At 43.6% G+C, this 27,646-nt stretch overlaps 1 protein-coding gene across 4 annotated transcripts in view; it reads right to left on the bottom strand.

Moving 5' to 3' along the window:
* STAC (SH3 and cysteine rich domain) overlaps positions 1-27,646 on the bottom strand; it is a 100,557-nt gene that overhangs the window by 33,767 nt on the left and 39,144 nt on the right. For 3 of the 4 annotated variants that reach the window (XM_082412947.1, XM_082412946.1, XM_082412945.1), the window contains exons 3-6: positions 6,745-6,845; positions 5,141-5,222; positions 3,943-4,058; positions 689-767 (exon numbers count right to left, since the gene is read on the bottom strand). In XM_082412947.1, the coding sequence (XP_082269073.1) occupies positions 689-767; positions 3,943-4,058; positions 5,141-5,222; positions 6,745-6,845 (378 nt within the window). The remainder of the gene's footprint in view (positions 1-688; positions 768-3,942; positions 4,059-5,140; positions 5,223-6,744; positions 6,846-27,646) is intronic. The other variant, XM_082412948.1, reaches the window with a different exon arrangement.

Genomic DNA, 27,646 nt, shown 5'->3' with positions numbered 1-27,646 from the left:
TAAATACTTCATAAATAGTTTTTGGATAAATGAGTGGAAATTAAGTAGTTGTTGACATCAAGAGGCTCATCAAGATTCAGGCATAAGGTGCTGGTTATGTTTCTTTAAGTTCTGGTTTAAGAAGAGGTTCTTTCTCAATGTTAGCAAGCAATAGCATGTAGTCAGCATCTAATAAGTATTCTAGAAATTATTATAAGAAGGGCTTATGCTATTAGAAAACTAAACAATATTAATAAAGAATGTCTGGCTAGATTGTGCAGATCAGTTTTTGAGTCTCAGTTATCTCTGCTGGGGAGGAGCCAAGGTGAGGCCCACACTCCCCGGCACCACCCCTCACCTGGAGTACTTCCGGTGTAGGATGGAGTGGCTCTCTCTGGGATGCTTTGTTATCCAGTGTAGGTCAGTGGGGGAAGTGACGTGTTAACAGAAAGGCCTGGAAGGACCTCTATGTCCTTAGGGCATGAGAACTCAGAAGACAGAACTTAGGGAATGTTAGAGTCAAATCACTGAAATCCACCAGTGATTATGTCCGGTTTCCCTCCAGAATATCAAACACTTGCCCGGATTGAATTCCAGAGCTGGCAGAGAGAGGATCCTGGAAGTCAGGTGTGCCTGCCTGCTGACCTGGATGACGGATGTGATTCCCGTTTGTGCTGGGCGGTGCTAGATCCCCACACACCCCACTTACCGCTGTTGCTGCGTTTCCGTAGGCCATACACGCCTGCTGGCCCGTCAGCCTCTTCAGGAACCTCCACAAGATCTGAAATCTTGAAAAGAGGGAACAGTGTGGAATGAGCAATGTCATTTCAGGGGCCGACTGAGCAGAGACTGGGATACCAGTAGAAGAGCTAAGGTGGAATTTACATGACACTGTCTTAAGAATTACATCATTGCTCTTCTGTCTGTTTGGTTAACTTCAGAGAGGCTGTGTGTTGTCTTACGGGCACTGTCCCTCCCTCCCAGTGTCCAGAGCAGGCTCAGGGGTTGGCACATGACAGGTGAATGAGTGCCTATCTGCACAGGCCACAGTTAGGCTATTTCCCAGGAAGAGACGACAGAGAGAAATCAGAATTCCTGCCCACACCCTGTCACTTAAAATGGTCAGTAGAACTACAGCTCTTTCTAGGTGAGTGTTAAATATCAATTATAGAGAACAAGATGCACTACTGAGGGATGCATTACTTAGGTATGAGTTAAATGCTGTTTCCATTGCTGCGAAAAGTAATTGCTTTTGTAATAACAAATTCTGCCCTTTCTTGTGTATAAGAGAAGTCATAGTTATAATTTAGGTTACAGAAATAACAACAATAATGAAGCAGCACTCTAAATAGATAATTATTACCAATCATCTATCACGTGCTGTTTTTACATACTTTATATGAATCATCTCATGTATGCTTCACAATAATCCTCTGATAGGCCTATTTTTCAGATAGGAATCTGAAGCCCAGAGACAATCAAGAACTCAACTTGAGGTCTCAGAGCTCGTAAGTGGTGGAGCTGGAGTTTGAACCCCTGGTGTTGTCTCCAGAGCCCATGCTCTTTTTTTCTTTTAAAGTATAGTTGATTTACAAAATTATGTTAGTTTCAGGTGTACAGCATAATGATTCAGTACTTTGCAGACTGTACTCCATTAAAGTTATTTCAAGATAATGGCTATAATTCCCTGTGCTATACAGTAAATCCTTACAGCTTATCTATTTTATGTATAGTAGTTTGTATCTGTTGATCCCATATGCCTAATTTGTCCCTCTCCCCTTCCCTTTCCCCTTTTGGAACCATAAATTTATTTTCTATATCTGTGAGTCTGTTTCTGTTTCGCATATCCGTCATTTGTATTATTTTTTAGATTCCACATATAAGTGATATCAGACAGTACTTGTCTTCCTCTGTCTGACTTATTTCGCTGAGCATAACATTCTCTAGGTTCGTCTCTTAAGCACTGTGCTTCACCCAGCAGTATAGCTGGACTAGCTCACATGGGCTGGTGAGAGCCTTTAGGGTCATCACACTGGTAAGCTTGAAATTGGCCACAGTGGGAGTATTTACACCATGGAAATTGGCAAATGCTACAAATCGGGGTCCAGCCTTCGTTGGTCATTAAACAGTTACACCACAGATCGCCTCTTTCAAAGGGCCAGATGCCCTACTTCTATCTGTGCATCTCTCGTCTCTTTAAAAGAGGAATTTAGGGGGCCTTAGAGGACAGTCATATTTGTAAAACAATTTATTTATATCTTACTAGAGAGGAACAAGTTTGCCTTCCTAACTCTCCTCATCAGCTCCTAGAGTACTTTAGTACCACCTTCCTGAGACTGATTTCTTCTTACAATTTAGCTTTAAGATTTATTTCAGCCATTCTTCCTTTCACGACACATCAGAAAGAAGAAAAAAAATGTCACAGGGTCGCTAAGTCACTTGTACCCTGTTCCTCTGAAGCTCACTATTTCTGAATAGAAGTTGCTATTATTATGTTAATTTAATCTTACAAAACTGAAGATTATTCCTAAACTAGCTAACCAACTCCTAGAAAGTTTTCGAATTTGGTTTCTGCTGATCTTCCCAAAGCCGTCAAGCCTTCTCTATTCTAGAACATTTGAAAGCACTTGAGAAGAGACCTAACGATTTAGAAACAGCCAGGCAGCAACTTCCCAACAATGTAAAGCAAATGCCTCTACAGCCCTGGAAGAAAATCAACCTTTGCTATGTGGGAATATGTTCGCTTTAGGATATAACAATACTGCCAGGATGGCAAGAGGCTGAAGTTCATTACTACCTACCCTGCAGGAAGGAAGCAAAGTCATGTTAAAGTAGCAATCAATTGTTTCTGTTTGCTTCCACTGAGGCAAGTTGGACTCTGGGGAAAGAGTGAAGTGACAGATATTTAAGTACAATTTGATTTGTCTTTGTCTCCCTGCAGCTCTCAGAACAAAGCCTTCACAGAGCAAAATTCCGAGAAATATTTACTGATGGAACCAGTGCCAGGAAGTATAAGTGGAATATGATGAACGAACATGTTACTGACATTGAACAAACTATGCTTTTTGCCCCTAAAACCAGTCTGTAGGGTCGAGACACTGCTAGAAACAAAGCTGTTTTAGACACAAAAGCAGCCTGGACATCCCTCAATTATGCCTGTGATGGTCTTTCTGCTCGTAGCATCAGTCACAAATGTGGAGGCGAAAACGTTCACTGTCTCCCGCGGAGTGTTTCTCAGGATGTCTCCCTGCTGTGACGAGCAAGAGCTCAGAACCGCAGCAGCAGACATCGCTGCTCATGCGGGCAGGTCAGGCCCATCTCTGGGGAGCCTTCTCTCTGCTACAGAGTTGTGTGGCATCTTGGGGCATTCATAGAAATTCTGGTTGGGAAAGCCAGAGAGAGGATGATGACACCAGGCCACAGAGATGCACACAACACTCATTTTAGATCAGGTAAAACATAAGAGAGAGGTGCTTGGGAGGGTGTGTGTCCCACGGAGGGAAGCCCCCCCCTCCATTCCCCGCCCTCTCCCCGGGGAGGGCAGTGTTTGTGTGAAAGAAATCCAAGGGTGCACCTTGCCTTAGAGAGACAGGACTGAGAAAATGTGAGAAATGGCTGTATTCTTGAACTGGGATGTAGCTGGAAGGAGAACTGGACACAACTGGGACTTCTCTGCTTCTGCCCCTTGTTTGGGCCGAACCTTTCTATGTGTCGGGCGGATAAGCTAGTAGTGGTGGGAGGGGGAGGGAGAGAGAGTCAATGAGCCTGAGGCCAGGAGCTTGTTCTTTAGGAGGAAAGTAAAAGGATCTCTGGGGGTTGGCCCCAGAAGGTTAACCTTTAGTGGCCCAAAGGCACTTGGAGCTCCTTTTAAAGGCTGCCTGACCCCCAAGAGACTCCCCCCGCCTGATGCATTTAGGTGGGACCCACACTGCACGGTGCCCGAGGGAGGAAGAGGACAATTACCGAGGTTCCGTGAGGCGAATTGGAGCCGCTGCCAGAGCTGCCCTTCTTGGTTCTCTGGGCCAGGGAGGTGCCGAAGCGGAGGGTCTCATAGACAGGGTCCACCTTATTGCCGCAGGCTGCAGCAGAAGAGAAAGCTCACCTGAGAGAAGGGTTTCCTCATATCACGGTCAGGATAGATAACCACCTATCATACCTCCCGGGTTAATGGCTCGAAAAGTAGGTCCTGCACAAGAGACCCTCTTACCCCTGGGAAAATGGGGCTTTTGTGGTCAAGTTTCCTCGCATGCTGCCCCAAGACCTGTGCCCATTTCCCAGGTCCCTCCTCTGCACTCAGCCCTCTGTGCTCCCAAACCTTTGCTGATTGACTGGCTTTCCTCTTTGTTATCCACCCGCAGGACTCCAGTGCCCAGGTTCTTCCCAGAGACCAGCTTTATTTCCTCTAGTGAAAGGCCCTGCTCACCAAGGTACGAAGTCTCGTGACACAAAGTCTGCAGTAGGAGGTAACCGTTTTGAAAGACTTGGACATTACCAGGCTTCCTGGAGTTTCTAATTAAAAGCTTTCTAGTTTGTAAATTTCTAGTTTAAAAGTTCCTCCCCCTGCCCCCACCAAAAGGCAAACATAAATGTAGAGATTTTCAGAAAGGGAGAAGAAATGGAACTGAAAGATATTGTTGAGGAATATATTCAAGCCAGAAATACCTAAAAATATTAGACATTTTTTTCCTCATTAAAGAATAAACAATATTCAGTAAGCTCCTTCCAAGCATTGGTTTATAATGTATACCTATTTTCTACAAAAAATTATGCAAAGCAGCCATTGCTGTTTTCATTGTATAGGGTCCAGCAGGTTGAGTAGCTTGTTCAGACACACAGTTGGCCAATGGAGGAGCTGGGCTTTGACCCAGGTCTATGGGACGCCAGGCTCCATGCTCCTTCCACTCTGCCATGCTGCTGATGGCCTTTGGGACCTGGGTTCTTTGAAGCTTCATCAGGGAGAGGACAAAAATTTCTGGAGAATTTGGTTCACCTTAAGTTTCCCCTCCAGCAAAACAAACAACCATAACCCAATTAGCCACCAAACGAATGCCACCCCCTGGCCCCCCACTGGTACGGCAGCACCGGGACCTGGGAGAAGAGCAGCCATCAGCTCTGACGTCACTGCTCCAAACCCAGCTCAGCCCACCGGGTCCCAACTCACCAATGGGCATAACTTCTTTAATGCATCCAAATTGTTCATGAATGAGCAAGGGGGAGCTGTAGTAACGCCGAAACCCCTTTGGCTGGAGACAGAATGAGAAAGAGAAGGGCTCAATGTTATTGATGAGATGGAGAAAACCCCACGAGAACTCTAAAAATGAAACCAGTTGGTTCCTCTAGGGGTGCCTCCGTGTCTCCCTTTAAGACGCGGACACGTCCTATAATTTATCCCTGGGGTCGGGTCGGGAGGTACAGGTGTCAATAAGCAAGCTCCACTCCCTCCAGAAAGCAAGCCCCCAGCCCTGCCCTCCCCCGTCCTGCTTCTCCTCTGCAGGTGCACATTGCAGCCTCCTTTATGTTGGGCTCATTATTTCCCAGGATACAAATGGACCATTGTGTGTTATTTCACCACGTGGTTTATTAACATCATTAGAAGGCCTGGGCATGGGCAAGCAGACCTCATAGGTAGACCTGAAGTCCCTTGTATGTCTGATGAGCTCTACGCAGAGCTTTGTGTTCTAGATTCCGTTCTGTTTTTCTGACCTCTCATCCGTGGCTTCTGCCTTGGCTTGTGGGAATCACCACGGGAGGAGGAGGAGGGGAGCACGTGAGGCAGGGGTTTTGGAGAAAAGGACACTGCCAATCAGAGTACGGAGATGAACTCTCTAAGAATCCTGACTTACTGTACCCCAGTGTTAGAAGGGAACTTAAGGGTCCCACCCCTACTAGAATTCCAGAATCCCTTCCAATGTTCCTGGCAAGTGGTATCCTCCTGTGAACACTGCTGGGGATGTGGATAGCAGGAACTCTCACTAATCCTGGAGGCAGGTCTTTGGTGACATGATCTCTGATGGTTAAGACTTGGAACCTACTGATCCTAGGCCTTTTCCCTGAAGCCACAGAGGATGACAGAATTCTGTGTGACAGATCTTAAATTTTTCTGAAGACAGCTGTCATGCCCTAAGTATGTCTAGGGTAGACATTCTTGGTCCCTTCTATAATTCTTTGGCCATCTTAGTTTCAACTATTCTCAAAAGTGTTCTGGGTGGCTTTTTTATCATTGTGTGGCACCAGTATTGAAGTCCACCCCTGAGATGCGACAATCAGCCCAGGATGGGCCAGGCTGAGCCCCCAGCCCTTGGTTTGGCCACCATGATCTGTTACAGTGGTAAAGATGTTTACTACTCTCTCCACTTCTGTGGGGCGGTTCATCTCTATATCATTCTTGATACGCACTGAGCTGTCAGACAATTAAGCTGGGGCTGAGGGGGTTCCTGGGATGCCTGCTTTTTACTTGCAAAACCTGGACAGTCCCAATGCTAAAACCGGGAAAGTGCCAACCCAGGACAAGTTGTCCACTCTATGAAGGACACTGAGCCCTTTCCACACGTGCAACATGCATCTCCTAAGTTGACAAAGCTCCTCCTTGCTCAATCTTTATGCCAACTAGGAAGCCAAGTTGTCCAGCCAGAGACGTGCGGGGTACCTTCCCGGTGTCCAGTTCTCAGGGTGCTGCCGTGAAATATTTTGAATGGAGTGATCTCACCGGGCAGGCAGGGGCCCTGAGCAGCGGTTCCGGGGCACACTCTGGGCACCAGCCCTTACCAGCTTGCCCATGCACCGCTGGGGTGCCAGGCCGTCCATGCACTTGTGGTGGACACTCATCTTACAGGCCTTGCAGCGCAGTCCATGCTTAGCATTTGTTCCTGTCAGATACATGGTGAGCTTTGGTTAGGATACAACCTACTCTTCCCTGGCAACTTGTATGAAATCACTGAAAAAGTGGCCATTCCCATAACCCAGCTAATTCCTCTTTCCTGTGATGTTTATATGAACATTTAAAAATGGACAAAATATTACAGTAGATTCTTTTACCTTCTTCCATACTTTCTACCCAAAGTATCAGCTCTGGTTTCCTTCTGCCCCTTTCTTGTTTATTCCTCCAGACAATCTCAACCTCCTCTGCTTTCATTGCTCACTCAATTCAAGCTCGCAAATCCCACTTTCTTTGCTCTTCATGTGGATCACATTTCTGCTCTTCTGTGTATCTTGCTGAGTTGTCCAAGTCCTGAAATTCTACCCATTTTTACCTGAATTCCCATCACACAGTCTGAACTATTGGGCAAACTCTCTGGAAAGTGACCAATAAAGGGGCGACAGCGTGGTCTGTGTGAAAGTAGGGCTGATGATGGTCTAAAGTGGGGGATAGAGGGCTTGATCAGACACCAGCCCCTGCCTGGGGGAAAAGGAAGAGGAGGTGGGGGGCAGTGAAACTACCCCTGCAGTGAGTCACTTAGTGTCCTGGGACAGGGTGCCATAACGGGTGAGAAGAAAGCAAGCAGAGGAGGGAGGAGAGGCAGAGAGTCATCCTGGCCACTGTGTCCAAAATCTTGGCCTGCACCAAGGCCCAAGGCAGCAGCACTGGAGAGGCATCTGGAGGACAGACCAGAGGGCGGGATGTGGGAGCTTCAGGAAGACAGGAGTGGTGCTGGGCACCTCATTTGTTGTTTTAGAAAGTGGCTGGATGGAGGCGAAGAGAGGATGTTAAAATGGGATGTCTTCTGTCTCCACTGACTCCAGGACAGAGGATACAGGACAAGAGGTGCCATCTGCTCTGACTTATGAAAAGGAGGTAGTAGGCTTCCAAGGAGGTCTTAAAAATGAGGCGCCAAAATGGATTTCACAGTGCTTAGGTGACCAAGCAAATCAAGCCTATTGGAAAAGCGGAAGGGAGGTGGGAGACTGGAGGGAGAATTTCTTTGTAGAGTTGTTGAGGCACTATTAGTTTTATCCCTAAAACTATGCTTCTCTACATAATGAGAAGAAGGAGGTGCTTTCTTCTCTTCTCAGTCTCCTCCTACTGAGAGGGATTTTGAGGAGATTTGGACACATGGCTGTGGCCACACCCATGGGAGCGTGTAGGTGAGGGATATGGGTGACCAGTGGTCCTGCCAGCCTACCAAGGAGAAATAGCCATATAGGCAAGGCCCGCACCTTAAAAGCTTGTCAGCAAAAGGATGTGTGAATACTTTCCATGGATCACGTGGAATGCTGCCCAAGAAGACCAGCTGGAAAGGCAACGAGCCTCCCTCAGTAGGAATTAATATGTCCATAGGCCCTGACACATGAGGTCACAGGTCTCCCGGTATATCATAGCTGACCACAGACACAAAGCTAGGACAGCCCAACACACAGAAAATCCACCCTCTTCTCCACCACTGCCTCCTCCAAACCATCACCATGCCTTGTCCGGACCAATTCCTGACTGAATTGCCTTATCCACTTTTGCCTTCCTCCACTGTGTGTAGAACCTCCTACTTAATGGTCTCTCGGTAGGTTCTCCCTGCTTTTCTGATGTTATACAAAATGCTCACCATGGTGGCGAGACTTTGTATGATTTGGTGGGAGCCCATTTCTAACTTTGTCTCAGGCCGACCCCTCTTGTTCACCAGGGTCTAGCCACATGACCTTCTTCAAGTTCCTTAAATGCATGAGCTCTTGAATCCCTCAGGGTCTTTACACATGCTGCCCTGTGTGCCTGCAATGCTTGTCTGTAGCTCCTCACTTGTTTCACTGTCCTCATCCTTAGGGCCGCTTGTCACTTCTTCAATGAGGTCTTCTTGGGAACATTCCCCCTCCTCCACTCTAAATTATCTCTTTTTCCTGTTAGTCTTTTCACAGCGCTCTGTTGTTATCTTTCACAGGATTTATCACAGTTGTTATTTATTTGAGAGTTCGTTTTTGTCTTTTCCTCTGGACTATGAACTCAATGAGGCTAAGGACTGAGTCTGTCCATTTGCTACTGTATACCCAGCTCTGGGTATGATGCCCAATAAATACGTATTAAAGAAATTAATGAACGAATTCTTTTGTAGTCAGTCACACACACAATGAAATCAGTGGTGACTGATTTAGATAATTAATTTAAGTTGATTTCATCGATGGTGTAGGAATGGCATTCAAGAGCTGAAAGAGGACTTGGAGATCATCTATGTGTATGATTTTATTTTATATTATTTTTTTAACATCTTTATTGGAGTATAATTGCTTTACAATGGTGTATGTGTATGATTTTATTTCACAGACGAGAAGCCTGAGGGTCCAAGCAGTAGAATGACTTGCCTCACGTCAGAGGAGGTCCTGCTTAGTTTCACTCTTTCCCTGCTTGACCCAAACATGTCCTCCTTTTATTTGGCTTGTTTAACCTACATGAGGATGCAGTTGAGGATAATGAGATGATAAAATAGGGACTATGAGAACCTGACAGTCAGCTGAGAAAAGCAACAGGAAAACTCTTGACTGGACAAAGCCCTAGAAACCCTTCAGGAGGTATTACCTGAAAACTCCCTTCACGAAGGCAACATTTAACACAAAGTGTGTCTGCTGTTATAAACACAGAAAGTCGAAGTGACATATAAACACACCATAAATTACTGGGTATGTGTGCTTGTTCATAAATACTAGTTGGAAAATCTCTTTTTCATTTTGAGAATAACCACTTAGCTGAAAGTTTGCAATGTCTTCAAAAGACTGGACTTTGAAGGCAGTAACTTAATTTTTGTTTTCAAATAGAGAATGCTACTTGTGCCTTATGTCAGAATGTAAGTAAAAGCTTCAAAGAGGAAAGTTATTTCATTGTGTGCTGGACTCTGAAATAGAGCCATTATATGTTAAGGTATATTTTCCTTCAGACCTGAACACCATAATTTCACTTTTCCTTGCTTGTTCTAAAACACTCCACTGTATGAGTCAGACCACCGGCAATTATTTGGTTTTAGGTGTTCCAATTTCTACCATGGAATAACAAAAGTGATTGAAGAGGCAAGCTTGTATTCTGTGGCTCAGAGACTAGTTCAAAGGAATAATTTACATCCCAGCAGTGGCATTAGTTTACTGTAGCAAGATATGGAGAAGCTATAATCTAAGTTGTTTTATCACCACTGATCTGCATCACAAAGGCATCACTGAATGTGACCGTTATGCCTCAGTAGGGTGGGAAAAACATGATTTTAAATTTGAATCTGTCTCATGTGGGCTCTTTAAACTTAAGAAAACTACTAACATTCTTGGAGCTTCAGCTGTCTCATCATAAAATGGGAATAGTACTAACTACTCTCAGGGATGCTAATAGTAATAGCATCATAATATATGCAAAGGGGATGGCATGGATTTACACACTTGGAAAAATAAAGATATTACTGGATTTTGAGTAAATATGGTGGACTGGCAACATGAGTTTCCCACTTATTCATACCAAAACCCCACTAAAATTAGCAAGAATAAAAAAAATGGTATAAACGCCCAAATAACAGAGTTACTGGGAGGAGTGGCAAGAGTAGAAGAAAGTTCAACATACATTTGGAAGATAGCAACTGAAGGTGTGGTAAGCAATTTAGCAGAAGAGAGGAAGATTGGATTTCCCAATAGCAGCTTGGAAACTAGAAAGTCATGGAGCTTCAAAAACTGTGGAATTTCAAAATTCTGCAAGAAGAAAATTTCCAACCTAGAATTTTATACCCAGCCAAATTACTAACAAGTATGAAGGCAGAATAAACACATATTCAGATCCTCAGGAGTTAAAAATATTTAACTTTCCATACACGCTTTCTTAGAAAACTACTGAAGAATGTGCCTTAGAAAGATGAAGAAATAAATCAAGGAAGAGGAAAATATCAGACTCAGTGTGCAACACAAGAACAACACAGAGGACAGGTAAATGATATGCCCATATGACAACACAGTAATAGCCCTAGACAGGAGCCACAGATGAAGTGAGGCAGTAGACTTGGGAAAAAATGGAACTTAAACATTTATAGCGCTTTTTTAGATTTGGATATCATAATAGATATGGCATTAGACAGATATATGAGAGTATATAAAAAAAACAATTATAGGTGCATGAAAAGTCAAGGCAATGAAAAAGGCAATTTCCAGTATGAAGCAACATAAAACCTGTGTAAGGAAAGAAACGTAATCATGGTACAATACTAGAATCAGAAGTGAGCAATGGTCATAATAGTGTATAAAGTGACTAGTTAACACAAAATTGTGATAAAACTACTTGGGGAGATGAGAGAGCAAGGGAGCAGCAGACTGTGATGTGACTCTTGTGGGAAAGTGAGAGTGAGGAAGAAGTGAACAAGCAGGGGTTGCTGGAGGGGTTAGAGCTGAATCCTCATCCTCTATAGCAGGAAGCCAAGACATGTTTGATTCATCAATAAATAGTAGTAGAAGCACAGGATTTAGAAATACTGAAATGAATGCCAGAAGCAACAATTAAAAAGGATGAAAGTGGTTGCCTTTCAGAAGCGAGTCTGGGTTATAGGATGAGACAGTTTCCATTGTAGTATTTTCAGTACCATCAGTACCACCTTTAAACTAGTCTCATGTACTACTGTGACAAAAAGCAAAGTTGAACTTGCAGGAAACCAGGTCAAGTCAGCCCCTTGGAATGCTGTGGTCCTTGGAATATGGAGATATAGCGAAGACATGGGGCCAGATCTTCACAGAAACCATCAGTTCTTCCCTGGGATATGAACTTCTAGGAAAATCTAAGATAGTTCTATGAGTTACAGTTGAAAATTGTTAAGAATGTGACTTATGATATTGAGATGGATTTTGGAATGGATCAATGCAAACCAATACAACACTGATTAACTGTTGGGCACTGAGCCATTTTATGAGCCTGGTATCATTTGCCACTATGGATAAGTGAGCTGTCCATAGAAAACCAAGTGTTGAAGCTCCAGTGAATGAAGAAGTTTATATATAGATGTTAGGAGAAAATATTGAAGGGGTTTTCTCAATGCAAATGGCTGAATCAACTACATTGGATGACAGGCTTTTTAAAAGAAATGATATCCATTACAGATATCTATAAAACAATTGGCCAGACTAATTTTGATAAGATTTTGCCATCGAGGCATTGCTTACCCCTTGGTTGAATTTCATATAGTATCAGAGTTAAAGATAAAACAATTGTTGCCCTTGAGATCACTTACCTAGAGGAACAATATGGAGAATGGGTAAAAATAAGAAAAAGAAATGTGTAAGAAAAGAAATGTAATCAGTACGGTACTTAATCAGCGGTGAACAATAGTTAACATTGTTACTGATAATTAGTTTGCTTCCAGATTGTACAACCATGGCATCACTCCTACAATTTATTTGATAAAATTAATGTAAATTAGACAAGAAAGGTACCTTACCATGATATGGGAAAAAAAACTTTAAAAAATCTAGAAATAAATAATATATATGTTATAAATATGAATATCTAGAAATAGATTCATAAATATTTCTTGGATTACATAAAATATATATAAATGATTCAAAGGTAAATATAGATGAGATAGTTCAAAGATGTTCTAGGCCCCTGTTCTTATCGGTTTAGCTACTGGATTCCCCTCAGCCTCTGGCAGTACAGGCCACGGCTGGGAGAGGAGACTGCAAGGGATCAGGAGATCGCTTGCATCAAGAGTCTGCAAAGCCTCGGAGGGCCAGAAGCCAGGCTCACAGAAGGGCCTCAGAGCCACAGATGAGAGCAAAAGTGGAGGGTGTGTTTTCAGTGCCTGGGCAGACCAGAGGCATTTAAGGGCTAGGGACTATGCAAACAGTAGTAAAGATGACAGAGTTAGTATTTTTAAACTAAAGGCCTTAACAAAACCTCCGCTGGGTGATAAAAACCGGCATTATAATGCAGCTAGCATTATTCATGGGCCATTTGCCTTTGAATAAACACTAACGCAAGGAATGAAACAGAATTCCGTAGGATTCCCTCCCCGATGGGACCTCTGCTGACTCTCCTTGCTTCATTTTCAATATGCTCCACCTTGAGCTACTCCTTGGTTTTACCAGATCATTTGTGGCTCCTGGCAAGGGTGGCCGGCTCATGCCGCTTGAGCGTTGCTCACATTGCCTCCTCTGCCTTTCTTGCTCAGTTGCTAAACAGCTTCCCATTTTCTTGAAGTCCTTTTAAGGATTTTCCAAAGCCTCCTGCACACACACTCTCCCTGCTTCCATCACCTCAGGACCGACACTCTCCTCTGTTTCCAGGTACCTTTCACAAAAGGCCCTTGACTTGGAGTGATGGCTTATTCACCTCTAGAACTCCTGTGGCCAGGAAAGGGCTTGGCACAAAGAACATTCCTGTCCGTGAGGAATGATCAGCCTACTCAGACCTGGGCCAGAGAAGCGCCCAGGCTGAGAGAATGCTGGGGTTCTGCTCCACTCATGCTGTGGAAGGAGTGAGGTTCCTTCTTGTGGCCCCTGGCTCCTGGAGGTGTGCGTGACTACGGGGTTCTAGTCGCCTGCAGGTCTTTACTGTCTGGGCTCCCAGCTGGTCAGTCTTGCTTTTCATGCCGAAGTTCCAATGTGACTGCATCCTGGTTTGTTGGGACCCAGAACTCTCCAAGCTCCCGGTTGACCCTACAATCCAGGCCAGAATACTGTTCCATCTGATGACTGCCTGACCTAGGAAGGGGCTGAAAGCCGATTCTGGGAATCACTCCTTCCATCTCTGCTACTGATTCCTCAAACCCTCCTCAAAGCAGATGCTGATAACTATCTGGACCTGTCCTCATAGTGTGGTGTACTAGAAAGAGTGTGAGCTTCAGAATTCGAGCAATACAGCTTAAACTGCCCCCAAACTTCGGAAATCACTCAATAGTTAGAAAGTTTTCTGATAAAGGGGAAAAAACGGGAACATTTTTCCCATCACAGTTGAACTCTACTCATGAGAACTTGATGAAAAATAACCCATGCTATCTGTCCCCTACTATGAGTTCAATTGAACAAGATGGTTTGAAGACCCCTGGGCCATCTTTCCCTGACTATATTCCTCACTCCCTGCCACATTACATCTTTTCCAACTCCTTCCTAGCTTAAAAAAATTAATGGCATTCATTGTTTATAAATGCTTCTGTTGATCTTTCCTATTTCGGTTTCTGACTCCTAGTGGAAAAACTCTCCCTACTTCTCCCGCCCCTCACCCACACTGAGCTCCAAAAATAGCAACAGGAGTTGGGTTGGCTCAGGGCTTTGTGTTTGGAGTCCATAGCCTTTGCCCTCTGGGTCACCAGTTCACGTCCTAACACCATGGCCAGCAAGCTTTCCTTCTGTTACATGTGTGTAGCTTGAAGTTTTGAGACATGTCTTCTTGAATGATCACTTTCTCATGACCATCTGGAATACCCCTGACCTCAGTAATAATCTCTGCTGCTGTCTTCTCCTCTTCTCTGAGGTCTGCAGTTTTCACAGTCTCATTTGCTTTCTTCAGAATTGTTCTTCTAGCTTAGGGCTCAAGAATTTGTATTTATCCTCAGCTCTCCTAAGAATGGATTGGCCAATCTATGCTATACCCCGTCTCTCCATCTCCAAAGTGCTTTCCGAGGAATTTGGCATGCTATTAATCTCAACCTTTCATACATACAGATAGCTTTAATCATACTGAACAATTTTTGAGTTTTATAATCCACAAACAACATTCACTTGTATCAATGTATTTAATTATCAGTAAATTCCATGAAGTAGGTATTGTTATTTTCAATCTCATTTGAAAGACACTGGGATTAAAAGATGCTCAACATTGTTAATTATTAGAGAAATGCAAATCAAAACTACAATGAGGTATCACCTCACACTGATCAGAATGGCTATCATGAAAAACTCTACAAATAATAAATGCTGGAGAGGATGTGGAGAAAAAGGAACCTTCCCACACTGTTGGTGGGAATGTAAATTGGTAACAGCCGCTATGGAGAACAGTATGGAGGTTCCTTAAAAAACTAAAAATTGAGCTACCATATGATCCTGCAATCCCACTCCTGGGCACGTATCCAGAGAAAAACATAATTGGAAAAGACACATGCACCCCTACGTTCACAGCAGCACTATTTACAATAGCCAAGACATGGAAGTAAAACCTAAGTGTCCATTGACAGATGAATGGATAAAGAAGATGTGGTATACACACACACACACACACACACACACACACACACACACTGGAATATTACTCAGCCATAAAAAAGAATGAAATAATGCCATTTGCAGTAACATGGATGGACCTAGAGATGATCAGACTCAGTGAAGGAAGCCAGACAGAGAAAGACAAATATCCTATGATTATCACATATATGTGGAATCTAAAAAAATGATACAAATGAACTTATTTACAAAACAGAAATAGACTCACAGACATAGAAAGCAAATTTGTGGTTACCAAAGGGGAGCCAGCGGAGGAATAAATTAGGAATTTGGGATTAAAATATACAGATCACTATATATAAACTAGACAACCAGCAAGGACCTACTGTATGGCACAGAGAACTATTCTCAATAACTTGTAATAACCTATAATGGAAAAGAATGTAAAAAAGAATATATATTTATATATATGTATAACTGAACACTTTGCTGTACACCTGAAACTAACACAACACTGTAAACAAACTGTATTTCAATAAAAATTAAAAAAAAAGAAATTGGGACTGAGAGAAGGTAAAGCAATTGTCCAAGGTCACTCCATCTACTAAGTGTAGAGGCAGAATGCAAATACCCACCCCAACCTCTCTGCCCCATTCTGCCTCTCTCCTGGCTCTCTCTTGCAGTTCTGTATTTTGAATTTGTTTGCAATGATCCACTTGTAGATGCTCACTAGTGCCACTGATGATGACTGTCAGAGCAGTGAAAAAAGTTTCACTTCTATAAATCTGATGGGACAAAGCCCTTCTTTGCCTTTGTCAGCTACTGGAGGTTTTAGAATAAGCATCAAGCTAAGGAGCTTGAGTATAATTCTTTGGGCAATCAGGTCGAGCAAGCATTCCTGAGAAAAGCAGTAATTCGATGTCAGTTTGCTTTCAGAAGAGGATTGGGAGCAGTGTCAAGGGAAGATGAGGCAGTAGAGATGGATAAAAGAACATAGTTTAGGAAGTTCTTGAAACAGTTCACGTGAGATGTGCTGAAGCCTGGCCTGAGGCAGGAGCAGTGGGAAGAGGGGAGCAAGTTGGCCATGGAGAAGTCACAGAAGTAGAATTGACAGAGTGTGCTGCTCATGGGTGGGGTTTCTAGAGAGAGGGGCTGGGAGAAGTCAAAGATAGCCTTGAGGCTCTGGCCAGGTAGATGGGAGCACGCAGGTGCCATGTGCCCCAGTAGGAGAGGCCAGCAGTAAAGTGGCAGGTTTTATGGGGGAAGGAGATGATTTGCTTCACTGTGGGAAGATGTAGGCATTTCAGCATCCACAAGGCATCTGAGCAGCAGAGTTCTTGTAGCTGAAGTGAGAGACCAGAGCTTGGGAAAGAGGCCGGCCAGCACCAGTACGTGCCCCCTGGGACAGCAGGACAGGAAGACAGGGATAAGCAAAGAGCCCTGAACCTTACTGCTAAGTGGGCACCACTGCTTTGGGGCACTGTCTCATTGCATCTTTATGCCACATCTATCAGAGAGATATTTTTATTTCTATTTTTAAAACGAGAAAATGGATGCTCAGAGAATGTTCCTTGAAATCTCCTTCTCAAAGAGGGCTATCAGGCTGATCTCACGTGAAGTGATACAGTCCTTCTGGGTCAGAGTCAAGCTGGTTCACTGTCCTGCCTCGGTTATAATAAGTCATTCTTGTGACTTCTCTTTATGGCATTACAGTGCTTGGATCTTAGACTGTAAGGGATCAGAATGAAGCAGATGTAAACTCTTGAAGCCATGTTCTTGCCGTGTCAATGAAAACATACATTTCCCTGATTGAAGGTAAAGTGTGTGTGTGGTGAGCACACGTGCCGGCAGGTATCTACGTGTGCACTCCTGTGCTTGCTTGTTGTCATGTTGTTGGGACGAGGAGTGTGGGGTAGCTATAGGCTTCTGGATCTTTCCAGGTAAGCTTAGCATGTGATAGAATAGTCTATGCTTTATTTTTCTGGTTCAGCAACCAGACAGTGTTTGATCAACTACAAAGAAAATGCTTTAGTATTTCTCTTCCCCTCATCTTCTGTCCTTCATAGCTGGGTCACAGTGTATAGGTGTCTCCCTTACACACACACACACACACACACACACGTATATACACACACACACCTGCCGGATGCTTTGAGCCCCAGACACACAAAGGGCTGTCCTATTTTTTTTTTTTTTTTTTTTTTTACTACTGGCCCAGTTCTGTCATTTATGTGATATCCCTGGGGCTGCACAAGCAAAGGGACCTTTCTAAAGTAGGTCAGTGGAGCGTTCCCTGCCCTGGCAGCTGAATGCAGGCACAGGATACACATCTTCCAACAGGTCTCTGCCTCCCCTGTTTTTAACAGCAGATGGCCTATTCCAGGAGATCCCTAGCTTCCAAACACGGAATTAATCATGGGTCCTTTCTACATTTCTCTGCCACGGCTTGGTCTTAACCTCAAGCAGGAAGGCATAAATCGGCAACATCACAGTCAGGAAAATGTTTTGCAGCCACAAATTTAGAAAAGGCTTAAAGTGTATCCAGAATTCACCGTCTACTTTCTGTCCACCCAACTCCACCTTGATAGATTTCTCCTCCTTTCCTTCTGTCCTAGGCAGGTTTTTAATTTCTTGGTAGGTGGGACAAGGAGGAAATATATGAAGCACAGAGGGTCTCAGAAGAACATGGAAATACATATATTCAGAATCTATTGGCTATGATATTACTAAATAGCATCTAGCTGGTGACCTAGACCTTCAGAGAATGACTAAAAATGTAACAAAAGACTGCCTTGAATTATCATTCTCCCCTGTCCGGCCAGTTATTTATGCAGTGGAAATACTCTCCTGTACTGTCATTTCTTTCCACTAAGGTATGATTTTAAAAGGCTCCTGAAATACAGATCTCTTCTTTGGGGCACGAATAACATTATTTCTCTGGAAATCATGTTTATGCTGTGATTCAAGAAATCACCAAAACATCTGCAAACATCATGATGGATAATAATTTAAGAGGGACAGTCTCTTTCCTTTGGCTACCTTTTTTTTCACAATTTTCCCCTCAAATTTGGCCACTTAAGACTTTGGTCAGTTACTAGTAAAATAAACAGTTCACAGGAATGAAGTCCCTCATTTTCTTTCGTACACTGATAGGATAGCAGCAGTGTCTGACAGGCTGGGAAGTTTTTATTTTATTTTTTATGCATATAAAGATTCTCTCATCACCACCTGGTCCCTTTCTTATTCTCAATAATCATGAGATGTTTAAGGACAGGGTGGGAGGCAGTGCCCATGCCTTCCTAATGTCAGCAGATGTGTACCTTAAGAAAAACAACTTTAGGAACAGATGTGGAAGTATGGCTAACATCACTGAGATGAACCAGCCTCTAACAGTTCCTTTGGGTGCCCGACTTCCCCAACTAGTCCCCCAAACAGGACTCAGATATTCTCCCATCAGTGATGTGGCTTTGGGACATCCCAGTCTGATGCTCTGGATGGGGGTGTGGGATGGGATGGCCTTGGAAAGCCAGTGAGAGCATCACGAGGCCTGTTAAACCCACCCTCCCCAGTGGACACTGCAGCATCTGCATGGGAGGAGGCCCAGCAGGTCTTCATTTGAAAGAGTGAGGGGCTCCTCCTCACTTCTTCCAGTTTCTAGATAATTCTGGTCTCTTCTCCTTTGGTACCTCTCAGTGTCCTCACTTGAATTTATGAAGGTATTAGACACCAGCACCGGGCCGGTACACAGTTGGTGTTCAATGTTTGATGGATCCATGGCTGTTGAGATTACCTGCAGTTCTACCTTCTTAATTGTGAATATTTTTCTGTGTATAATAAAAATAATCATAACCATAATTCTGATAATAGTCATCAATGGTTGAGCAGTCATTTATCTATTAATTCATTCAACAGATTCATACTGAACACCTGTTACAGGATGGGTGCCAGACTCAGTGCTGAGGATGCTACAGTGAACACAACACACCACAGCCTCTGCCCTCAGGAGGTTACACCGTCAGATTTGCCATTCACCTCGTCTACGTGACTGCATTAATCACCTGTCTCCTTTGCTCCTTTCACAGTGTTGTAAGGGAAGATGCATTTTAAAGAATTATATTATACTAAACAGAAGACAATTATAGACAGCATCTGCTTTTGGTTGACAATAAAATAAAAGAGAACCAGATATTACAATAAAGGAGTCAAAAGAAGGAATAGGAACTTCCCTGGTGGTCCAGTGGTTAAGACTCCACGCTTCCATTGCAGGGGGTGAGGGTTTGATCCCTGGTTGGGGAACTAAGATCCCACATGCTGAGTGGTTCAGGGGGCCAAAAAAAAAAAAGAAGGAATAAAAAACCTGGAAGAATGCATGGGGAATACAGGACAGCAAAAAAATAAAATTTCACAATCAAAATCCTTATTAGAAGAAGTGAAGGTTAGAACTGATAGTACAGATGATTTAGTTACTATCATAAAGCAGCAGTTCTCAGATCTTTGGATTTCATGGACTAAAGTAAAAGGGGAGAGTGTGCAACTAGCTTCAGTGAGAGCAGAGTGGACAGAGGACAAAGCCGCAGAACAGGCTGAGGGACATTAAGTGGAAACCGCAGGAATTCCCGGATTGGACTCTGCTCACCATTCTGCCCCAATCTGCAAGAGACGCGTGAGCCAAGCAAGGGGGCCCATGGCAATGTCCTTCCTTATGCCTTTGGTGCCATATCCTCTTGAAAAATATTACTGGAAATATTCTGAACAACTGAGAAACAAAAATAAGAGCTGAAGAATGGAGATGTTACGTGAGAATAGAGCTGGTGGTAAATACTAAAATCAGTTAAAACTGGAAATGTCTAAATCAATGTATAAATCTTGTTATAAAAGGTATGTATATCTTAAGATTGATTCTCAAATGTCTGAATTGCAAAACATCGGAAGAGCAATAAAAATATGGATTGACAAGAGGGCCGTACTTAATTCGCAAAAAACAAGAAGTGGAAATACTATTGCTGGCACGATGGGAGTTGGGATTAAAAGTTGGATAAGCTTATCTGCAATAATAGAGGAATAAAAATATCATATTTATTTTACTTTTTAATAACTTGAAAAATGTGGAATAAAGAGTGCTTTTTGAAAACCTCAGAGGTAATTGTTAGGAGAAGAATATATTATATATCTTTCAAACTGTGGAGGTTCTAAAAGGAAAGAACATATAAATCACACATCATGCACATGCACACACACACACGAACTGGAAGGAAACAGGAAACACAGAATAGAAATCATGTAGTACCAGACAAAAGGAAGCCAAATATTTCACTCATAACAATGAATACTAATGCATAAACATCTTCCATTTAAGAAGAAAAATTTAGGATGGGAAAAAAAAGAAATCTAAAATCCAATTATGCTTATTTTCAAAAGAAGCACTTAGATGACATGACAAAAAAGGTTTAAAGTTACAGGTAGATAAAGGCATATCAGGCAAGTATTAAAAAACTAAGGTGGGGGCTTCCCTGGTGGCGCAGTGGTTGAGAGTCCGCCTGCCAATGCAGGGGACACGGGTTCGAGCCCTGGTCTGGGAAGATCCCACATGCCGCAGAGCAACTGGGCCCGTGAGCCACAACTACTGAGCCTGCGCGTCTGGAGCCTGTGCTCCGCAACAAGAGAGGCCGCGATAGTGAAGAGGCCCGCGCACAGCGATGAAGAGTGGCCCCCGCTTGCCGCAACTAGAGAAAGCCCTCGCACAAAAACGAAGACCCAACACAGCCAAAAATAAAAATATAAAAATAAATAAATAAAATATTACTATAAAAAAAAAACTAAGGTGGAAGCATTATTATAACAGTGGGATTCATGACAGAAGTATTAAACAGGATAGGAAGCTGTTTTATTTGGCTATGGATATAATTCACAATGAAGGAATCCATGTTATGACACTTTGTGCGCTGAGTAACTTTACATGAAAATATGCAACACAAAGGAGAAATACAGAGAAAGATGACAGATGAGAAAATTGGCCTTCTGTGTCAAGCTTCCTTTTGGGCAGGCTGGAGACTTGATACACCAGGGGAATGGCTTGCAAGGGGATTAGGGAGTTTTCCATGTTCTTCTATTTCTGTTGGTTGGTATTTAAGGCAGACGATTTTTTTCCCACTCACTCACTACTCTTTTTAAAATACCCACTACATGCCGGTGGGTGCTGTGCTGCCTGCTGTGGGAATAGGCACCTGCATCAGACCAGATCATGCCTTCAAGGGGTAGACTGTTTGAGAAATGACATGACAGTTCAGAGAAAGTGGTCACCACAGGAACTGGAGAAAGCCTTTTCATTGATTTGGTGCTGGCATGGATGGAGAAATGGGGCAGGAAGGAAGGGTGTCCCAGATCTTCCAGAAGGAAGAGCAAAAACGCTGGGGCACTGACAATGGGCTCAGAACGCATTAGGACCGTTGCAGGGTAGCGTGGTGAGCAATCTGGTAACACGGGCAGTCCTCTCCAACTCCCATGGTCCTGTCTTCTGTTTTGGCAGCAGGTCAAGTGATACCATGCAGTCCCATGTGAGGTCCCAGAGCATAACACTAGCCCCTGACAGAAGCTGCTTCCACCTCTGTGTGAGGCTCTAACATACCTCCTTCCTTGGAGCCTACCAACATCCATTTCTGCTCAATCTTTGCTGGAAGGCATGTGGTTTACTTTTTCATTTAAGTCATTTTAAATGAGAGAGAATGTATTTCTTAAAATACTTGGCAGCAGGCGTAAAATTTCAGGAAACTAATGGAAGACGCTAGCTGAAAAGTATTTTGTGCCCCTTTAGTTAAAAGGTGCTGAGTACAATATTCTCTGAGAACACGGGATCTGAACTGAAGTCTTAATAACTCTTTAATGAACTTGCTTTTGCAGGCACTGTAAAGGCTTTCCAAACTGTGTCCATTAAAGAGAGACATGCCAAAGAGCATTCAATGACAGCCGAGTGGAATTAGGGAAAAGAAAATCTTCAGGAGGGAGACCTCCGTTATTACCCATTTGCTCCACTGCCTCTGTTCTCCACTGATAACACTTGGTTGTCTTCAGGATAGCAGGACTTCCAAATGCTAACGTGTGCTGTGATTATACAAAGGGAGTGTACTGTACAGCATTTTCCAAACACATATTTTACTATAGAAAATCCTCCCTCCCCAAATCTACGAAGCCTACTTCTGGGATTACTTTTAGAAGCTCTTCCTTTTAGCATCTTGAACTCTGCCTCACTGTATCATCCATCATTGTGCGCCTGGGACCCCGAGCAAGTTTAAACCCTCTTCCAGATGAGATCACTTCAGCTATTTGAAGACAATGACGGTGTTCCCCAAAGTCTTCTCCCAGCCAAGCATTGCCACCTCCTGCAAACATTCCTCAGCCGGCAGGGTCACTATCTCCCTACCCTGGGTGTGCTCCAGTTTTTATTTACTTTCACTTAAAGCTCTGTCCCCAGAAGAAACACAACTCTCTCAAGGCGGCCAGATAAGCAAAGAATACAAAGAAATTACTTCTGTTGGACTAGGCATTACGTTGCCTTTTTGTCCCCTAGTAGAAAAGTAGCAGTTAACTTACTGCTACTTGTAAGCAATTAAGACTCCAGAGATTAACAATCCCATAGGGCAAACCACTGAGGTCTAGGTACCACATTTTATGATGGACACATACCACAGCCCAAAGGAAAATATACATCTGAAATTTAAGTAAAATGTTCTAGAGAGCACTTGTATTTTCTTATTTATAAGCTGCACAGCTCCTAAAACAACTGTCCAGCTAAATGACTGATGGCATCTCAAGAGTTTTAATTCCATCCTGAGAATACATAGATTTTACATTTGCTTTTTAATATTCCCCTTGATTTCTGTTTGGCGTTTCCCACCAAGAAACAACTTCAATGGTGAGCGAATATTTCCATTCCAGGTGTGGTTAATGTTTCAATGTTTATGGCTTTTTCAAGGAATCGGATGAGGTCCAAACAGGTCAGGAAACAACTAAATTAATGGTCAAACAAAAGCATAGCAGAAAGGTCCTGGACTCAGTGTAATGTAATATTTCCTCTCCTTATATTATTCATTATAATGATAACACAGTGTTATAGGTACAACAATGCCAAGGTCCATCTGCATTTCAAATTCATTCCTAGTGGAGGATGTTTTTATATTGCGTCTTGTAGCATTAAAGTGTGTTTACAGAGATACTGAGGCTGTTAGTGCCTCGCCTAGATTTTATTTATCGTACTGACACTGTGAGTATTGGCTCCGAATGGCTCACAGCTGCCCTTTTTCAGAGAATTGTTCTCAGCCAAATGGGATCCTCTTTGTCTGGGATGTCACACTCCCACTGCCCCCTGGGGGGCAGCCATGGCCAATGACTGAGCGACAGGAGTATACAAAGGCCAACACCCTGGTCTCAAGGTGGGGCTACTTGGCGATATGATAAAATCTGTGTTCCAGAGCTCCCCCTGGGTGGAATCATGTGACGTCAACTCCAGCTGAGACCACATCCTTGCTTAGCTCCTCCCCCTGCCCGGTCCTGTTTCTCTGATTCCCCTTCTCCTGCGGGCTCTCCCCATAATAAACCACTTTCACTAGGATCTCTAACTCTGTCCTGTTTTAGGGATTCTTACCCAAGACAAAGCCATTATTGTTTTCCCCAGTGGTTGCTACTCGGACAGTTAGAAAGTAAATGCGCCTTTGACTGCAGTGACTGTATGAGGAAACTTGACATTTTAGGCAATGAAATCCAGCCTTTTTGCTAAATATTGGTTTAGAAAATACGTGCCCATTTAATATGCTGTGTCTTCTAAGTGGCTGCCAACTAAAAACATTTAGCTAATTTAAAAATAGTTTTGGAAACAAGGTGTCAGAATGGAGTCCCTTAGGAAAACCTCCTTAATTGACAGAGTGGACTCATGCACTGAGTTAGTTATGCTAATAGTACATATTGACTTGTTCGAGTCTTTGCAATTCCAGTGAGATGCAGATTACTGCAAGGAAATTCAATGCTCTCCTGAAATGAGTCACTGTAGACAGTTCATTGTAAAGACAGAGTGCCCTAGATGGAATACATGTACTGGGTGTCCAGTGAAGACGAGTCCCCCACCCTAACTCCCACTGCCAAGGCCTAAAGATGGCAAGAGTGGACTGTTTTGGTGGAGGAAGTATTTTTCTTCTAAGCAAGTACAAGAGGATTCTCCTAGTCTAAGACTGGCTCTTGAATCCTGTTGACCCAAAGGCTTGGGCATCCAGCATTGGGGCTGGTGAACACACCTAACTGCTTATTTCTCTCATGTCTCCATGAAAGACTGGCTTGATCATCTTTGGCTTGCACAGGTGACCACATTTCTGGAAAGGAGGTGATCATAAAGGGTAGCCATGTCATGGAGGCGGGGGGCATGCCATAGTGCCTGCTTAACCCAAGGGGCCTAAGAGCAAGGTCAGCAGGGGAGGAGCAGTCTCAGGTGTCAAGTCTAAGGCCAAGGGCAACGCTGGCACTAGGGAATGAAGGCATGAGTGAAGGAGCCAAGGAAATTAGAAAGAGATGGGCAGGGAATGAGGCTGGGGTCCTGGTCTACTTTTACTGCTACTTTCTGGTGGCAAATGTTTAGGCTTTCCAGCTTTAAGGCCTAGGCAGCCAGGCGAGGCACACATATGAGACCCTGTAAACTCAACTCTGAGTGTCCGTGCCAACTTAGAAATCCTAGACAGCGAGGATGCCAGATTCCGTTTATTTTTACACAAATATCCATCAGCTAGAAACTGCACAAATGAGATTTGATTTTTCTTGGCCATCATTACATAACCTTTGGTTCTCAGTTGAAAGGAAAAAACCTGCTTTAATACGTTCTCTGGAATGTCATTCTAAGGGGATAGTAGCAGTGGTCTTTCCCCAGAATTTAGAAAATGAAGATAAGCTGAGGCTTAAAGAAAACAAATCTTCAGGTGATTATGTAGAGACAGGAGGTTAGGTTTGCGGAGTAAAGAAAAAGGGCAGATCAGCTGTGCTCTATCACAGATTACAAGCCCTGGGCAGTGTTTCGGGAAGGATAACGTCCCTCAGCCTCTGCTTTACCTCACTCCTCTTCCTCTCCTCGCCTCCTTCCTCTGCCTTTTCCCTCTCCCCGTTCCCTCCGGTCTCACATCACCTCTCTAATACCCTTTCTCCTTTCCTTGAAGGAGGCTACTATTTGGTTTACTTGGTTTTCATCTTTGAAAAGAGCAGTGTGCCTTGTTGACCGTTTTCTCTCTTTCTTCTCTTTCTTTTTATGTTAAAAAGGCGGTTACACTATACATTTAATTCTGAGAAGAGAAAAGTATAGTGAAATTCTCCTTAACACAAAGCATTTTTTTGGTGTGATTTTCAAAACAGAATCTTTCAAAATTGTCACTGTACTTGAGGTGTACCTGGAATCCTCTTTAGGGTAATGACTGTGACATTCCTCAGAGGTGAACTCATTTCCATTAGTTGTTTTAAAAAGACACAGGCTGTGGGTCTTTTCACACTCGTCATGAGACTGAAAATAGAGACTCATCATCACCTATTTAAGGGTTATGAATAGCACTGCCTTGAAAAGGACCGGTGGAAATCTGTGTGGAAATTGAAAATGATGCATCAAATTCCGAAGCTAGGTAGGTAGACACAAAAACGAAGTTGGAGGCCAAACTGCCTCAGAGTTCTGAGCAAAAGACATGATGAGACCCCCTCCCTGCCATGGTAACGGTCAGATGCCAGGCATCACTTCCAGATGCAGAAGGGATGTGGAAGGTAGTTTAGCTCTAAGACTTAGTAGTGTCTCCCAGACAAAAAAGGCTCCGTAGTGCAGAGGCCATCCTAAGCCCAGTGGTAGGCTGGATTATTAACATTCTTCACTCTGTCCTTCGCAGGTGGCTTTGCTATCCCTGCTACTGAGGGCAGAGTGCACTTCTCCATCCCTGGACATGGGTTTGACCCACATCCCGGTGGAGTACCCACAGAAGTGACAGTTGGGTTCCTCCAACCCAAGGCCCTAGGAAACTCTGTATGCCTCCACTTGTCCTTGCCATTAGAAGGACATGGCATGGCAGCCCATGGGTCCAAGGAAAGGGTAAGAGATAAGGAGGAGAGAGAAGACGCAATAACTGAGCTGAGTCTGGATCAGCCAAACCCCAGGTGATCTGAAGATGCTGAGTAAGAGTAAAAGAAAGCTGTTTTGAGCACGCTGGAGTTTTATAGTAGTTGTGATACAGCGATTTTTTGGAAATCCTTGACTGACACAAAGCACTCTTCCTAAATGTGGCCTGTTGGAAGGAAGAACATGAATAATAATAGTGACTAGAAAATGAGAGTGTAAATAGATAATGGTTTTCTGAGGATGAGGACAGGCCTGTGTGTATGGTTGCAAAAGGGGCTGGTGTTGCTCCCCATTTTGAATAAACACCCCCCACACACACCCTCCCCCCGCCAACTGGGTCTTGGCCAAGGGTGAAGGACACCGCAGAACCCTGCCTTCCCGGCTACACTGGAAACCACTGATATGTCCACGTTCAATGATGACAGACACTGGTCTCTTTGGGAAGCAGCAGGGTCTCATTTCAAAGAATATCGGATAATGAAGTAGGGGAAGATCTTCAAGACAACCTATGCCTGGGAGAAGTTAAACTACTCGCTACTCATAAGGCAGGCCCTTCAATTACCAGTCAAGTGCCTCAGTTAAATGGTTATATTCTCCCTGAAATTCGTCTTTTAACTTTACCCCTTGTTCCCAACCCTTCCCTGTAAAGGCACAGAGAGTAAGTCTCTTGACTTTTCCAATATGGTATTTTAAAACACAGTTGCACATCCAAAGTCTTTTCCACACCAAACTCCCAGGGTTTCCTCACAATCTTATTTTGGCACACCACTCACCATTCTGATCACTCTTCTAGACACCTGCTTGCTCGTTCATCTCCCTCACAGAATGGGAAATGCAGAATCAGAGACAATATTTAACGTGTATGTAAAACACTGCTGTGTAGACAAGGGACTAATTATTTTGTTACCATGACATTATTTTTTTAATTATTTATGCCTAAAAAGTGTCAAAAAAATTTTTTTTGTTACACTAATTTGGTTTACCCTCTAAATAGCTTTCTCTTCCTTAGGAAAATGACTATCTTCTTGTTTAATAATGATGATAATGATATCAATTCCAATAACCTTCCTCTGCTGAGGTCTATCAGATGCCTGGTACTTCCCTTCTGCCAGTTCATCAATCCGCACAAAACCCTGAGGGTGGTATTATCATCTCCACATAAAATGAGGACACAGGTTCAAAGAAGGCAAGTCACTGGCACGAGGTCACACAGCTGCACGGGGCTCTAATCCAGGCTGTCTGGCTCTACACGCATGGTCTTTCTACCATCCTCACTCCCTCATCTCATTTCATCTGGGAAGGGAAGGGGCTAATGGTTTCATGGGAAGAGCCAGGAGCAAAACATGGGTCAGCGCTCTCCCCGTTCTGTGTACCATATGGAAAGGTACCTCTCTGCCCACTTCAAAGTAAGATGGCCTCTCACCCTGTGACATCACAAAGCCTTTGGCTGGAATACAA

The sequence above is a fragment of the Balaenoptera physalus genome (genome assembly GCF_965194825.1).
Source record: "Balaenoptera physalus genome assembly, chromosome: 11".
Taxonomy (NCBI): Eukaryota; Metazoa; Chordata; class Mammalia; order Artiodactyla; family Balaenopteridae; genus Balaenoptera; species Balaenoptera physalus.
This window is presented reverse-complemented; position numbering and strand designations above follow the sequence as displayed.